The sequence below is a fragment of the Tinamus guttatus genome, unplaced genomic scaffold, assembly GCF_059628265.1.
Source record: "Tinamus guttatus ecotype Peru unplaced genomic scaffold, ASM5962826v1 Tinamus_guttatus_pri_ptg000212l, whole genome shotgun sequence".
In the NCBI taxonomy this organism is placed as follows: domain Eukaryota; kingdom Metazoa; phylum Chordata; class Aves; order Tinamiformes; family Tinamidae; genus Tinamus; species Tinamus guttatus.
The window spans coordinates 834,645-851,209 of NW_028288746.1; the positions used below are offsets into that span (position 1 = coordinate 834,645).

General features: G+C 44.0%; 2 protein-coding genes across 2 annotated transcripts; one reads left to right on the plus strand and one right to left on the minus strand.

Moving 5' to 3' along the window:
* The first annotated feature begins 1,180 nt into the window (after nucleotides 1-1,180).
* Nucleotides 1,181-7,916, plus strand: TVP23A (trans-golgi network vesicle protein 23 homolog A). The gene is made up of 6 exons (XM_088524606.1): nucleotides 1,181-1,341; nucleotides 3,431-3,575; nucleotides 4,359-4,448; nucleotides 6,347-6,472; nucleotides 7,441-7,564; nucleotides 7,855-7,916. Exons 1-6 carry the CDS (start codon nucleotides 1,181-1,183, stop codon nucleotides 7,914-7,916), a joined length of 708 nt encoding a protein of 235 aa, XP_088380732.1.
* Nucleotides 7,917-9,035: 1,119 nt separating this feature from the next.
* Nucleotides 9,036-14,964, minus strand: NUBP1 (NUBP iron-sulfur cluster assembly factor 1, cytosolic). The gene is made up of 11 exons (XM_088524589.1): nucleotides 14,928-14,964; nucleotides 14,755-14,853; nucleotides 14,544-14,680; nucleotides 14,329-14,397; nucleotides 13,965-13,997; nucleotides 13,016-13,106; nucleotides 12,012-12,166; nucleotides 10,704-10,814; nucleotides 10,496-10,598; nucleotides 9,680-9,763; nucleotides 9,036-9,138 (listed from the first exon to the last, which is right to left on the minus strand). The coding sequence occupies exons 1-11, from the start codon at nucleotides 14,959-14,961 to the stop codon at nucleotides 9,086-9,088; spliced, it is 969 nt and encodes a 322-aa protein (XP_088380715.1). The 5' UTR covers nucleotides 14,962-14,964; the 3' UTR covers nucleotides 9,036-9,085.
* Nucleotides 14,965-16,565: the final 1,601 nt, after the last annotated feature.

The following is a 16,565-nucleotide window of genomic DNA, read 5'->3' on the forward strand; positions in this document are numbered from 1 at the left end:
GCCCTAGGTGGGTCTGACTGTGACACAACCGCAGCGCAGGGTGAGAGGGTGGCTCCCACAGTGCGCATGGATCATCCAGGACTCCGAAGAGGCCGGGTCTGTGCTGCTCCGCACTGCGTCACTGCAGCTGCAGGAGCGGCTTCCCTGCGCTGCCTCTGCTGTTGGTAACACGTTGCTAGTGAGCAGGAATAAACAAAGTGGATATATGGCAGCTTCACATGTGTATGGGATTATTTACTTGTATCTCGTGAAAGTTCTCAGAGGAGATGTTTTCTTTGGGAGTGGAGGTCTAATTAAGTATTCTAACACTGCAGGATGCCATGAGCCTCATCCCAGGGAATTACATCCAGCCCGTACAGGTGTGTAGTGTAAATCCTGAGAAGGGTATCTACTGCAGGACAACACTGCAAAATGCTTTAGCTCTGCCAAAGCCAACATAACTGTCTCCCCGTACTACCATGACTACTCATCAAACACACCTTTTCTCTCCAGAACTCCTACACCAGCTGCAGACTGCCGCACACGGCTCCAGTGTGCCCAGGGCACTGCCCGACTACGGCAGCAGGTCTCGCACAGAGCTTCCTTCCTACTCAAACTCCTATTCAAAACACACTTTCTAGTTTTAGCTAGATGCCTCAGAGAAAACTAATGAGTTCTTTCGCAGGCTGATTTGGTGCTTGGAATTAGTCAGAGCAACAGACACCCAAACGCCAAATCTTCCGTGACCCGCACTCAACACCTCCTGATTCCACCACATCCCTTGGTGACGCCGAGGACCCAAACGGTTGTCCCATCAGCCCTGCTCTGTGCTGAGGCTCAGCTGCCTCACGTCACCCCAGCTCAGCCGCGTACGGAGCTGGCGGCCTCGGCCAAAGCAGGGAACTCGCACAGACATGGAGGAAGGCACTGAACGCCCGCGCAGCATGGCCATTGCCTCACGACATCACCCGGGGCTGCAACACCGCCCGCCGGCGGCCCGGCGGGGATGGCCCGGTGGTGACAGCGCGGGGAGAAGGCCACCAGGCCAGGCCAAAGCCGGGGCCTTCCAGCCGCCGCCGAGGCCCGCGCGGCGCCTCAGGGCGCCAGGGGAGGAGCCGCCCGCGGCGAGGCGGCCGCCGGGCCGCGCAGCCCCGCGCCGGGGCTCCCTCCTCTCCGCGCAGCAGCGGGGCCGCCGCGCGGGATGAAGCAGGTAGAGGCGCGGGGGCCGCGGGCGGCGGTCGCCGGTGCCTCCTCCGCGCTGCCCGCGGGTGCGTGTGGGGGGCTCCCGCCGCGGGCGCCGGCGGACGACACCGAGGACGTGTCGCTGGAGGCGGGCGCCGAGGAGGCGGCGGCCGCCATCAGGTACCGGCGCCGCCCGCCCGCGGCCGCCCCGCGCCGGGGCGAGCCGGGGCCTGCGCGGGCTTCGCACGCCGGGGGCGAAGGCTGCAGGGGAGCCGCAGGTTTTGTGCTCCATAAGCGCGTGCCGCACCCCTTTGGCGAGCACCCATTGCAGCCACAGGACGTTAGTTGCTTATAACAGCAGCTGCTGGTTCCCTCATGGATTTGTTAGCATCCTGCGCTGGCTGGAGATGAGGGAAGTGCACAGTCATTCTGCTCAATGAGGAAACAAACCTTTTTTTTTTTTTTTCTTTTTTTTTTTTTTTTTTTAAAAAAGGCCTGAATCCAGTAAAGTGTGAGTAAATGGGTATTTTCTGAGGTTTAGAGAATCCTCCAAAAATGGGGTTGCAAGTTGGGATGTGTCTATCTTTTCCTCCCTTGGGAAAACACCTGGGAATCCATGTGCTTTGGCTTGGATAAATCTATCCTCACCAGGACCAATACTCACTAATGCCAGTTAAAAGTATTCAGTGCTTTAGTAAACATAGACACATTTTATCCATTAAAAACTCTTCAGCCTTTGTAAACTGAACAGTGTCCAAACATTAATTCAGCATCCAACTTCCAAGATAAAACAGCACCTCTCCAGGGGCGCAGCTGCATTCCCGTTCAGAGCACCGACACCGCAAGCCCGGCTGCCCCGTGCTGTCCCCTGCTGCCATCCACAATGCAGAGGCATCGCCCCAACACGCCGCGCGGGCCACGGCGGTGCAAACTCGCACCTGACACCTGAAGCACCAGGGCAGCGTCTCCTTTGGCCGCTTCACACTGTTTCTTCCACCCCCTCGCTGGGCGATGCAAGAAAAAGCCCCTTTCCCTTCCCGTGTCACATGCCCACTTGCAGGCCAGCAGTCTGGGGTTAGCATGGGCAGGCCCGGGAGCGAGTGCAAGCTTCATTTCTGTCTCAGTCGTTCCTTTCCAGTCAAATATCCACTACACAAGCACAATATTGCTTGTGCTGAACAGTTAATTACTGCAGAAACCTGACTAGCACATCTAGGCAATTGCTTTAAATCTTCATTTTTTTAATTTGTATTATTAGAGGTATTGATCAATTAACCATAACTTATCTTACAGAGAGAGAATGTTTAAAAAAAGTAAAAAAAGTATTTCCAGGTAGACAATTCCTGACCCACAAAAACCAACTAATTTGTTCAGAAAATGAGTTTTATTCACTGACTATAGCTTTATAGCAGGAAGAAGTAGCTTAAATGAAATAGCTTTTGGTTAACAGTCATTTTAAACTAGTTAGGATTTACACAACTCTACATAATAGAGTCTTTCACTTGGTGTGTTAATCTGTAAATTTAACCTTGTGCAACATTCTCCAAACCCCACTTTCCTTCTGTATAGGCCACTATCCTGGTCAGTATAATTCCTTCTTCCACTGAAATTACTTCTTATTTTTGTTATGGCCAATGCTTAGTTGAAAGTGACATTTCAGCAAAACAAGCATTGAGGAGACTTAAGCATTTGTTCACAAGAACCATTAGCTTCCCAAATTCTGCTCCTCCAAAAGGAAGAGGTGGTTAAAGTTAATCTTCCCGTGTAAACACTGACAGTCTCTTACCCAACAGATAGGTGTGTGTGTGTGTGTGTGTATATATTTAATTTTGAAGTTCCTGTTCTTGTTGTCCAAACAACTGTCAGCGACACAAGATCAGTCTCACTTCTCTCGTGCCTTGCATTGTTGATTTTTTTTTTCATGAAGTGATGATGAACTTGGGGTAAGGGTGATGAATGAAGCCACTAGCTTCCTTCATGCAGTACCAAAGAAATTGCCAGAGGAATCTAGACTTTGTTCTGCTTTCAAAAATGTTTTAACACGAGCAGCACATTTTTTAGGAGGTAGACTGAAGCATAGCTATTAGAAATATCACTTTGATAATGAAGATACCAATCAGCACACAAAGTAATAGCAGCTGCTACAAACTGAGATACTATTATAGCCTGGAAATTGTTGTATTCCATAAGTTTTGTGCTATGCTTTAACAAATGCCACCACGTTTCTTCTCATCCTGTACCTGCCTAAGTGATCTGCATTGTTTTCCAGGCACCCCCTGGCCACCTTTTTCCACCTGTTTTTCCGAGGGAGTGCTATTGTTACCTACTTGTTCTGTGACTGGTTCAGCAACAGCTTTGTTGCCTGTTTTGTCACTATTCTCCTTCTTCTATCCTTTGACTTTTGGTCAGTGAAGGTAAGACAACCCTGGAAAAATAATTACCTTTGAAAATATCATGCGTGCCATTAAATAAAAAAGGGGGAATATATATTCTGAGAACTAAAAAAGTGGTAAAAACCTCGAGATGTTAACACATGAAGCCTATTTTGATGAAAAGACCCTTAGACACATTAGTTACTGCCTTGGTTACTAGCAGAGGCATTGCCTTTTCTTAGGTAGGTTTAGTTTGCCTGTGTGCTGCGCTTAGAAGAAATAAAGTTGCACTAGGCTTCAGACAGGATTTGGAGGAGCCCAAGGCTGCACTGCACATGCAGGAGCTGCAAAGCACCCCTGGGAGCCCAGCCCTGCAGGCAGCGAGGCCTGGCCTGCACAGAGGCCAGCTGTGGAACAAGGGTATAGCAAAAATATTTCCTTAATCCTTTTCCTCGATTCCACTGCAGCTCACTGGCTCATAATTAATTTTCTATTCTTTCAATATTCTTTCTTCCTGTGCTAATTTGCTAATCAGGGGATTTTTCCCCATTAACTGACTTGAGAAAGGTACCTCCTGTGATTTCCCTTCTGAATCAATGTTGGTGTGCCAGTTGTCATGTTAGAAGAGGAGAACAGGCCTCTGAATTTCTGTTAGCGTACGCATTCTTAATGACTGTTGTGTCCAAGTTGGCATAGCTTACAGAGCTCATTTAGTGTTTGATGAAAAATGTGATTTTTCAGATGTACTTGCCATTTCTCTTAAAATAAGAGTGCAGCAAATAAATTTTGCAGCCAATTAACATAAATAACCATTTCTTGCACTAGAATGTGACCGGAAGACTCTTGGTTGGGTTACGTTGGCGGAACCAAATTGATGAAGATGGAAAAAGCCACTGGGTATTTGAAGCAAAAGAGGTGAGAATAATAAAAGTAGACACAAGGTAAACCTGATGCTCAAATAAAGTAACTGGACAGCACCCTTCTAACAGCCACTTTATATTTACTTTATACTTATATAAATATAAAAATATAAAATATTTAAGTATTCCAAATGAAGAGATTTGCAAGCACATGGGAGTTATGGCATCCTGGAGTTTGTTAGTGGAAAACTCTCCTTGTAAGATTTGCATCAACAGAATAAGGATGTTACTGTAGTTACAAATCATTTCTGGTAATTCTGCTGTTTGATTTCCTTGGGGCTTTTGCTTGCAAGCCCTTTTCTGGGAAGGGCTTGGTAGAATAAAGCAGTTGTTCACCACGGCCGGCGGCACACGCGGCTGGCAGGGAGACCAGCGCAGGACGCTCCGAAGGGACACAGTGCCCTCTAGCAGCCCGGCAGCAGGCAGGAGGGTGGCACAGCGCGTCCGACCGCTGCCGGAGCCTGACGGACACCGCACTTCTCCCTGGGACCTCCTAGCCACCCCCTCTAGGGAGGGCTCAGCAGGGTCTGGATGAGGGTGAAGCCTCTAGAAGACCTCCCAAGTTTCTTAGTGCTGTTGAGACACTAAGCAAGAGCTCTCATACACCTAAAGTTACATCATTTATAAAATGATCTCCTAACCTCAAAGCTGAGGAAGCTCGTTGCCTAATTTGCGCATTGCAGGTTGGTAGCTCTGGCCCCAAAGCACAAAGCTGACTTACTATATAGACTTAAGCCTTTGAGAAAGTCTGGAAGAAAAATACTTTAACATAAGAATCACTGTATTACAAGGAATAGCTCATCCATAGGATAGATTACATTTTGGTCATGGATTATGCATGAAATATGTTCCAGTACAGCAAGATGCAATATCCCATGTTTCTCCCTTCCCCATCAGTCCTCTAAAAGCCTTTTCAGACCTCTTGATAGGATGATTTTGCTTAGAAAACTATCCCCATCACTCACCAGCAATAAGTTGTTGATTCCTGGTCTGCTGCTGCAGTAACAGAGTTTCTCTTAGAAACCCTGTTTTCTTTTGAAGGTTGCTAGAAGACCAGCAATTCCCTCTCTAAACAGCACAGCTCCCTCATTTTCCTCTTCCTTCACCACAGCCTTTTGTAATCTCACTCATCGAGTTAACTAGGGCTTTCAGGTGCAGAGTTCTCATGCATATTGACCCCCCACCCCCCAGAGAGTTACCATTAGTGCAAAGTCATTACAGAATAATTTATAAGTAATTCTGGATAAAGGAGAGTAAATCCTTTTATTGACTGAGAACTTCTTTTTCTTTCTGTAATATGATGGCATAGAATCACATTATTCTCTGGATCTCTGCAATGTCATTGGTTTAAAGTGCATGTAAAGAAACAGCTTTTAATTAAGGGATCTTTTTGGGCAAATTAAAATGACTTAAGCATGTTTACAAGTTGGATGTGATAGTCTGTCTAATATGCAATGGATGGAGAAATTTCTGATCTTGTAGAAACAAGATCAGAACCTTCCAAATAATTCTCTTTCCTTAGTTTCTCTGAAGTGTTGGGAACTACCAAAAACCTCTCACTGCACATGAGGACGTATGGTTGTGTTACCGGGAAAAGGTGGCAGCCAGGGCTTTTTGCAACCTGCCTTGATGCTTTTGTTTACACAAGTAGAGCACGGAATGCTTAATGTTGGAAGGGACCTCTAGAGGTCATCTAGTCCAACCCCCTGCACACGCAGGGTCTCCTAGAGCACGTGGCACAGGACTGCATCGTGCATATTGAATTCCCCACCTGTGCGTAGTAAGTTAATTTTAGGGAAAAAAGAGATTTGTCCATTCCTCCTCCTTTGCTGATTTGTTATTTATTGTTGGTTTTGTCTTTCTGACTAAAAGCTTTAATAATTTTCTTTCAAGGTATCTACAGTAGCTGCCTCTAGTGAAGTTGAAGCTCAAATCTTTTGGCTTGGTCTCATTATATGCCCAGTTATTTGGACAGTGTTTTTCTTCAGCACCTTGTTTTCCTTGAAGCTGAAATGGCTGGTAAGTCTGGGGTGCTGAATGACAGATGCCAGTGGAGAAGAAACTCTGATCTGTTAATTTTGTAACAGCCTTTGAACCAAAATTCAACATTAAAACAACTCACTAAGCTTCAAGTCATAAGGAATTTTCTGCAGTCAATCTCAGCACTCTGGAATTAATTTATAAGTTTTAGCTCCACTTCTTACCAGCTTTCAACTTCTTATTGCCATTAAAGTAGAACATCTTTACTGTTCAGCAATATTAAAGCCTCATTTTTAACTGTAGTAACTTACTCCCAAATTTTTATTTCATTCAAAAGAAACTATGTGATGGAAAGGAAAAAGTAAATAAATTAGTGGTACTGTTTTTCAAGTTTACACATTTCCTTAGGACTTGAATGTTATTTAGATTTCTGGTACCATTCCCTTTTGAAAGAACCACTATCATAGTGCTTAAAAATCTGGATTTATAAATACGGTAGTTATAGCTGAATTCATCATATATCTGTGAAAGAAAAGAAAATCATTACACCTATCTGCAAATAGTAAAAGAAGAAATTTACCTCAGGATAATCCTAAGATGCTTTCTGTCTCTGAAATGTTTGTGTTTTCCCCTGTAAACTATTCTAACACTTGAATAATTACCATTCATTTTGTCAAATGTAGTATCGTATCAGAAGCTAGATCAGAATGCTGTATGATTTCTTTAAAAATTTTGGAAAGATCAAAAGCAAGTGTCTCGCACCCATGCTGTACTATAATACATTACTGCCATTACTGCAAAGCTTACATTTTATTACAAAATGAAAAAGGAATTTCGAGCAAGTCCTGCAGGAAAGGACTCCTGTTTATGGAGTGTGACTACGCAGACGTTTTCATTTACCGCTGAGAACATTCATTCTTATGGCAGTTGTATACAAGCGTGCAGCTGTATATACAATTCATATATAGCACTGCAATTGTCCAGGCTAAACTTGTGTTTGTCCATAGGCTCTCGTTATAGCTGGAATCTCACTTCAGACTGCTAATTTATATGGATACATCCACTGTAAATTAGGGGGACAAAAAAGCATCAGCAGAACAACTTCTTTTGTTGCAGCAGATGGCTCCACGAGTAAGTACTAAACTGGCTTGTCCCTTACAGCCCATAAAATACCATACCGCCCTGCTGCATGCTGTTGGTTTTGAATCTCTCTAGGTTTTATTAACTCTTGAATTTCGATACATTTCTTGCTTGTCTGATCCTCAAAGAAACGGTTCTTGTGGGACTCTCGTGGTGGGCTGTACCCCCTATCAGTTTGCTTCCCTATTCCTGCCAAACCCCGAAGGCTGCTGCCTCCCCTGCTTATAGAAGATTCTTACAGCATAAGCTGAACAGCCACATTTCATGTGCTCCTGCTGCAGGAAGGAAGAGGGGAATTTCAGAACGCTGCACTGAAGAACGTGGAAACACAGCGAGTAGATAATCAAGTAAGGACAAAGTAAAAAGCATCCCAAAAGCTGTTCCTCATGTGGGGATACTGAAGTGCAGCTCTCTAGACAGATGCCTGCATTAAATACACATTTTCTGTCATTTATATTTTAGAGGCTTTAGACTCTAACGGTTTGCAGCCACTACCACTTTAACTAAAACTTTCATCAAAAGGCAGGTTGTATAGGCAAGGAAATAAAGCTTACTTAAATACATCTGTAAACCTGTGTGAAACTTGGATTATCCTGAGACCTAGGATAAAATCAAAGAAATGATTATTTGTTTAACTTTGGAAATAGAATAAATAAAACAGGTTTTCCTTATCATGCACAATAGTGATTTCTCAATAATAAGTGGAATTACAATCACAAAAAGCCTCTTGGTCACTTAAGATACCAACTGTTCATTATTTAAGTGTTCAGGCTTAAAATCAAGTAGAAACAATATGAAATTAGGCTGCAAGTTCACAGAGTGCTTGTTTTGTGAAGCAGCCAGTTACCTATATTAAAATAAGCTAATCTTATTCTGACACCTGTAATAAATTTAATACTGTATCTGCACATAAGTTGCCTTAACTCTAGTAGGATTTTTATTTTAAAAGTGAGACCGATTTAAAAAAGGGGACAAAAACCATATTGAAAATTCTGTTCTAAATATAGTTATTTTCCACTGAAAGGAGATACTCAATGAACTTACTATGCAAGAGCGCGGACAGTGCAATTCATGTTAGTGAAGAAGGTACAAAAAAAGTCCTACTATTTAGTGAGTTAGTTAAGTTTATAGACATGTAAATTAGCTATATTAGATATAATGCCCCAGTATCAGTGAAATGTATTTCATATTTAAGTTCCAGAATAAGGCCTTGTGTGTACATCTTCAGAAGCCAACCTTATATTCAGTACTAGCACCATGCCATTTGATGCAGAGCACATCCTTGTAATGCAGATAAAAGTTCCTGCAAGTTTTCTGACCACCTGCACTATGTAAGTACTATGGAAAAAACTAAGGCAAGAACATTAATGTTAAGAATTTATTTGCAATAAAATTCTTAAGAATATTAAGACTATATTTGCAATATACAAAATGATCTGTTTCTTTATTAATTCAAAGCATAAGTTACATTTCTATAATTGATGTGAACTAAATTTTTATTCCATTCATTGATTATACAGTCTTTTCTTCTTGAGAATGCTGTAGATCACAGTATTCCTGGATCCCTGCAAAGACAGGGAAAAAAATAGTATTTCAGCCGCACATGATTGTTTTTTGGTGCATCAGTCTGTCCCTTATTAGCACAAATATCACAAGTTGGGTCTTTATCACCGCCAAAATGTTTCTCAAACGTTCCCGGCTGTATGCATTTTAAAGCCCGCCCATCATCTGCTCTGTAGGTACTCACTCTATATTTTCTGTGTCATTACTATCAGAAGTAGGGGCAAAAATCAGTCAGTTATATTTATTTATAGTGAAAGCCCCTCAGTAGACCTCCTTCAGAGCGTCTGTGAAAGCAAAGATACCCACGTCTTTCTTCAAAGTGATGATTTAAGCCAAGCATGGAACTAAGCCTACAATAACTGACTCCCACAAGTAAATATGGTAGTTGCGTACGGTGGTTTCCTAATTGCTCTGCACATGCTCTGCACAGCACACAGCATTTTTGGTGGCAGAATAAAGTAACTCTGTTTAGCACCATCACATATTGTAGAAAGTAGGGGCTCGGCACTGAGAGTCTGTTCACACAGTGATTTTCAGACTTACTTTGAATTATACTTTGGTAAGATGATGTAGCTGGAGACTCAGGTACTTCAGCCAGGAAAGACTGGCCTTGATCACAACTTTTTCCTTGAAGGACAAAGAAAAACTTTATGAAAGCAAAGCAATAAAACAGATGAGCTCATCTTGATTTTACTTTTATTCCAGTTGTCCCACTCCAAACAAACAGATTCTATTCCCCTGAAGATGTCCTTCCATTAACAATATTATTAGAGCTACAGATCTTGTAGTTTTCCAAAGACACTGGTAGCAAAACACTTCATTCTTTTCAAAGTACTGACCTGTTTCTTTACAACGTTAAATAAAGTATTAACTGCAAAATTGATTCTTCCCCCACAGCTGCCCCTTATCCACAAAGGAATTCAGGCAGTGCCTGTAAGCAGCGTGGTAAAGTAAAAATATTACTTCTAAAGCTTAATGTTTGCAAGATGCCATTCTGGCAGTGCTGTGGTCTTACTCTGTGTTGTCATGTGATCATACCCAAAATATAAAATGTATTTAGAAGACAATTACACAGCTGACATGCCAAAATTAAATATCAGTTTAAGGAAATTGCCACTTTTCTCTTTTCATGACAAACCCTGTCACAGGTTGATTAAACTTGATGAAGAAAGAAAATAAAAGTTATATGTAAAAGTGGGTATTTGCAGACTAATTTATGAGTGTCCAAGTCTGGATCTTTCAACAATTACATTACTAAGAGCACTGTAACTAAGCTGATAGTAGGCACAACTTGTTACTGTAACCAAGATGATAGCAGGCACAGCTCGCTACTGTATTGTGGTATGTGTGACACATTACCTATTTGAGGATCTAGAGGCACTTTACCCAGGAGGGAAATATTTAAGTTCTGGCACATCTTTTCTGCACCTCCAGTAGTTGGGGGAAAGATCTGAGATTCATTCTGTGACAACGCGAAAATCAGAGTTAACAAAAACCAATTTTGATAGCAGACATTTTAGAAGCAGTTTTATATAGGCAACATCGCAATTAAAAACAAAAACCTTACCTTACACTTTGGACATATAAAGCCACTCATATTTTCAACAACACCTATGATAGGCAATTTTACTTTACGACAGAAGTTAATCTCCTTCCGAACATCCTGAAGTGATACTTCCTACAAATGACACAAAAACTGTGTTATTTTGATGGTCCATAAAGGGAACCTAATGGAGTATATCTTTAGAGCTACTTTAAAGAAAGTTTATAATGGATTATTGCTCCTCTTCTTTTCTTTGAAAAACAAGGTAGTTGGGTAGTCTGTTGACAAGTTATGACTAGCAATGAACAGATAAAACAGCTATAGTCCTCCACTGACCATGGCTCTATTTTGAAATTTGACTTTATTCTTGTGGAAATTTAGCCATATTAATATTTTGTCCTTTACATTAATCTTGCATTTTAATTCTTCAAATGGAACTTTTTACATTTTCAGTGAACGGTAAGACCCTTCACTTTCTCCACAGAGCAAAGAAAGACAAGAACCACCAGGTTTATGCGCACTATTTCTTTTCAAATTAAAATTAGCAATAATTTACCATTTCCTCAGGTTTTTCTCACATACGCCTGATCTCATTTAGTTGTCCTATTTGCCTCTCCTTCCCCCATCACCTATCTTCCATGACCCTAACCACTTGACATGCTTTGTGTTTTATTCTTTCATCTGTTCTTAGAAACACTAAGCATCTTCCACTAGTTTCATCTCCTGCTCCTTTCCAAACCACACATTAAATTTGTGTTTGAATTAGATTAATTTTACATTTCATTTGTGCAGGGGCTGATCTTTCTTTTTATAAAATGCACGTTACCAAGTTGTCTACTGCCTACTTACAAGTCAGGCTTTCCTTGATACTGTAAGTTTTCTACCTAAAGCTGTCTTCTCTCTGAACAATTTAAGCAAGAGATTTTTATTGTACAGTCTTGAGGCAAGAGGCTATTTTACCTGCTGTCAAACAGCACACATCCCACCACTTAAATCCAAAGCTTTCCTAACTTCTGAACATTTAACACATTGGTCAGTAAACAATAAATCTGCAGGAATGTCAATTCTACCCTTGAAGATGGTAGTCAAGCTTCCTTCATTTCACTTCATGACAGCATTGTGAACTGCTCTGTGGCTTGCAGGCTGCAACTGGCCACTTAGATCCTCTTCTGTCCCGACACATCCAGCTCACACACAAACCAGCCATCCATAGGCACAAAACAAGTCAGTCAATTTGCTTAGAATCTGTCATTTCTCTGAAGTCAGAGATTCTAAACCAAGGATCTGCTCTAACAGCCACGGTGCTACGCCAAAGGATACCGCATTCCCTACCTGAGGCGTGGTGATGATGACAGCACCATCTACGCGTGCGGCGCTGAGGTACTGCACGATGGATAAGTGCTCGTCCGACGTGCCTGGCGGAGTGTCTATGATGAGGTAGTCGACTTCCCCCCAGTCCACGTCACGGAGAAATTGTTTGATCAATCCTGAAAGAAAGCATGAAAATGTGGAACAGGAAAATCCATACACACATACAAATGCACACACACTTGAAATTTTTAAGTCTAAGCATGCCGTGTCTCTTGAATACTGTCAGCTCAAGTACAAAAAAGCTTGTTTTGTCAATTCCACATAAATGACCAGAAAAGAAAAATCTAGCTCCTGAGCCCATTCAGCAAGTGACTCCACTACTTCTAGTTAGAAGTAGCTTACAAGCTACTTTTATGCACAGCAAGAAGAAAAAATGCTTGGAGCTATAGTTCTGTCTACAGAATTACACAGTGCTGTACATAGTATGAATATAACAAAAACCTCTCACTTTAAGCCTTATGGTTTAAAAGAGTTTCTTCCTCTTAGAAAATACGTTTAATTTAACACACTACAATTAAAGTGAAGTGCAGACATCCAGGTATGCATACGCTATATTTTCTATTAGTGCAGTCTGACTAAATTTAAACATCTTATTCCAGTTTTCCTCTGTTTTTACCCTGCGGTAAAACAGTAATTTCTGGGAATATAATATACCAAATTATTGAAAAACTGTAAAATAAGAGGAAAAAAAGGCAATACAAAACGTGAATTTAAAAAAAAAAAAAAAAGGTACTAGAGTTTCAGAGTGACCGAAGTCCTTATTTTCTCTAGTTGAACATACGCATTCAGTGAAACTAAAAGTTTCTACAAACTGCAATGCCAAAGAATTAACTTCTGGTGCAACTGGACTATTCTCTCAGCTTTTCCCCATTGCTCACTCCGTGCGTTTTATGTTAATTAAATCCATCAACTGATACTTCATCTGTAAAGCAGAGCAATTGTTGGTTTAAATATGAGACACCTACCATTTTTTTTTGGTCCTCTCCAGATGACAGCATCATCAGGGCTACTGAGCAGGAATCCTACTGACATGACCCCCAAGTTTTCTTCAACATACTAAGAGAGAATTTTAAAGAAATCAATCCTAAACAGGCAGATCTCACTGAAGAAGTTATTTCAGAGGGGGAATAAAAAAGGACATTAAGAAAAATCAAGACAGGTAGCCTTATTCTTCCCCTTTATCAAAGGAAATTACATAGGGTTTTATGCAACACTCACTAATCTAATGATAGCCATCTTTTAACAGAAAAATGGACTTGTCATTCAGAACAATTAAAAAAAAAGTATATCTTCAAAAAGGCTGAGAAGCTAATCCCTCCCTCTGTCATCACCAGTCGGACTTCCTACACTTAGTCCAGTAACACCAGAGAATGGGAGAAAAGCTGTAACTCCCCAACTGTACTCATGGGCTGACAAAAAACTAGTTGTGCCAAGGCTAAAACAGTCGTCCCTCTCACCATCAAGTCTGCTTATCTGTCTTTTTTTTTATTAAAAAAAAAAGATTATCTTTAGCATGTTTTCTATAAACAACAAAATCACCTGATATTTTCCCCCTGTATTTTGCAGATTAACTTTTTTTTGCCTAGTTGTGTTTAAAATACTATCTTTCTGTCTGAAGAATAACTTACCCAAAATAAGGAAGTGAAATAACCAGTATTTATTGCCCACACTAGCAAGGTATAGTAAGAATGGGAAATACATTTAAAATAATAAAACTATATTGGAAATACAGTGTTAGTATTAACAGAAGTAACTTAAATCTCTGATTTCTATGCCCTGCAGCCAGACTGCATAGAATATGGCCATTTTTGTCATTGGATAAAAAAATGACAAAGCTGTCCCCTGCTTGCCCCACCACTTTGCAAGCAGTCCCCAGCCCATAAGCCTCTCTTTTCAACAGTTAGACCAACTTACCACAGGAGACCATCCAGAGCCACTCTGATGAACCTGAACATTGGAAGCAATACATGGAATAAATCAGAAATAAAAACGAATGTTCTGTAAGACATGAGCAATGCAAGTCAAAAGCGATGAAAATGTAGCTATAGGTGCAATACTTTACTACGTTTCATTAGAACAGCACAATGAAAAGCCACGTAGCAGCCAGAGCTCTGTTAAAAAGGGAACAGTAAAATCTGCCCAGGTGGACATGCAAGCCTGACTTGCGACCTCACTGTAACTCTTGACTCTCTGGGCAAGAAAATCGCTATGGGTGATTAATAAATGGATGAACTCGCTCCTCCAAGGCACGCGGCCGAGTCGGGCCGCAGCCACCCACCTGCTCCCCCTCGAGGCCCATCATCCTGGGCACGGACGGGCCGCAGATGTCGATGTCCAGCAGGGCCACCTGCAGGGGCGACACGGCGGAGCGCCCTCGCACGGGCGGCACGCGACCACCCGCGCGGGCGAGCGGCGGGCGCCGCTGCCGGTACCGGCACCGCTGCCCGGTACCGACACCGCTGCCCGGTCCCATCCCGTCCCGCCCCGTCCCACCTGCTTGTCGTCGCGCGCCGCGAGGCCGCGCGCCAGGAGCGCGCTGAACGTGCTCTTGCCCACGCCGCCCTTGCCGGAGAGCACGAGCACCGTGTGCTTCACGGAGCGCAGCCGCGCGCGCAGCTCCGCCGCCTCCGCTGCGGGGAGCACCGTCAGCACCGGCACCGCCAGCGGCACCGCCCGCCCCCCGGCCCCGCAGGGCCACCCTCACCCGGGTCCGGTGCCGCGCCGGCCGCGCAGAGCCGCTGGTTGGGACATCCCTGACAGGCGGCGGCACTGCCTGCCTGGGCGCTGCCGGTGCCGGGGCAGTCTGCAAGGGAGGCAGAGCTGGAGCGCGGCGGCGGGGCAGCGCGGGGCGGAGCGGTAGCGCCGCGCGGCCCTCACCCTGCGGCCACGGCCCCGCCGCCACCTCCGCCATGGCGCCCGCCGCGGCGTCACCTCCGCGAGCGCCCGCGGACGTCGCGCGCATGCGCCATCCGCTGCCCCTGCGGCCGTTGGGCGGGGCGACCGTTGGGCGGGGCCGTTGGGCGGGGCCGTTGGGCGGGGCTGTCGCGCAGAGAGGCCGTTGGGCGGGCGGGGCGGCTGCCGGGTCCCGCGGCTGTCGGGTCCCGCGCGGGGCCGACGCGGCGCCGGAGCGGACGGGCTCCACGTCAGCCGTGGGGCAGGTCCCACGCTCGGAAGCGGCTGTCGCGGCAGGGAGTGCGGCGGCTCTGTTACATGGGTCTGGGGGCCGTTTGCCCCTGCGCCTTGCTGGCGGGTTGGTTCCCGTTGCTGGGGCACCGCGCTGTGGTACAGCCTGTTCCTTACACGGCTCTTTGGCGCCGTCAGCCCGCAGGGCCGTCTCTGAGCGCGGCCTCGCTCGCTCCTGTAGGCATAAAATCATAACATCTGATTTAGGCTGGAGCAGTGGTGGTTATTCCCTGTCTTACACATCACCCAGCATCAGTTGACAGCACCGTTGATGAGGAATTGTCTGTTTGATGTGCACTTGTAAAACTGCCTCCCCTAAAGATAGCAGCTGAGAACTCCAGTCTCCTCCTTCGTCATCCCTAAATAATCTGCTACGTATTTTCAGTTCCAAGTATATTCATTTCGGGTGAACGCTCATCAGCACTTGATAGCTGCAGAGTTTCTCCATTTATTGCTCTGCGATTATTTTCTGCCTGTATGGTAAAATAATGAAACGAAAAACATTACAAGGTAGTATTTCTGTGAATTTAAATGTCTGGAGTGGGAGGAACTGGCTATAGGGACACGTCTGATAAGATTACACTGCACCTTCCATATGTGAAAAAATGGCTCTATTTTAGAGTAAAATTCAGTACAGTGCAGTTCATGCTCTGTGCTTCCTTTCAGCCATATGGATTAGATTTATCAATGCCCTCAGGACTTTTCACATATGAAAATGAGATTCGTGGTCAAATATTTTTCTTTCAGATTCAACAGATCATTTCCTCCATTTCTGAGAGCATTCAGAGCATTTCCCACTAAAAGCGCCACAAGGTCCAAGCCTGTCTCTTCCTGCTGAGCCAGCAGGACCCTTCTCACAAGGGTATTTCATACAATGTACCGTGATCCCAGGGGCAGCTGCTGGGAATTAACTTGCTCAATTACTCCAGGAAGAGGGTTTCCCCCATGTATCAGTGTGTATCAGTTTATACAGCTCAGTCCATGGCCTGTCAGATCAGGGTGGTTCTCCTGCCTGCACCCCCTGTTCCTACATTTAGCACCTACCTTCTTGCATATTTCAAACATCATGACAAGATAAATTTCATTTATAATGACGTCTATTTAAAATTACTTTTTTTTTTTTCCAGGCCATAACGTTACGCTAGCTTCCTGAGACAAAATAGGCTGAAATGTAGTGCATACACATACATGTATTTCTTATTTGCTCCAACTGAAGAATAAGCTAAGCCATGTCATAGTCACGTATCCGGAGAACAGAAGATTGTCGTTGTCCAGCCACCAACCCAGAAACCACCAGCCCTGACTCCAGGACCCTTCCTTAGGCCAGGGAAA

Bases quoted from the DNA above. Each gene is read 5' to 3' on its own strand.
- TVP23A (XM_088524606.1), top strand. From the start codon at position 1,181: ATGAAGCAGGTAGAGGCGCGGGGGCCGCGGGCGGCGGTCGCCGGTGCC. The intron at 1,342-3,430 runs GTACCGGCGCCG...ATTGTTTTCCAG, and splicing joins GAGGCGGCGGCCGCCATCAG to GCACCCCCTGGCCACCTTTT. The intron at 6,473-7,440 runs GTAAGTCTGGGG...GTTTGTCCATAG, and splicing joins CCTTGAAGCTGAAATGGCTG to GCTCTCGTTATAGCTGGAAT.
- NUBP1 (XM_088524589.1), bottom strand. From the start codon at position 14,961: ATGGCGGAGGTGGCGGCGGGGCCGTGGCCGCAGG. The intron at 10,815-12,011 runs GTAGGGAATGCG...TGTCATTTGTAG, and splicing joins TCATCATCACCACGCCTCAG to GAAGTATCACTTCAGGATGT. The intron at 9,139-9,679 runs GTAAGTCTGAAA...CTGTCTTTGCAG, and splicing joins TTACCAAAGTATAATTCAAA to GGATCCAGGAATACTGTGAT.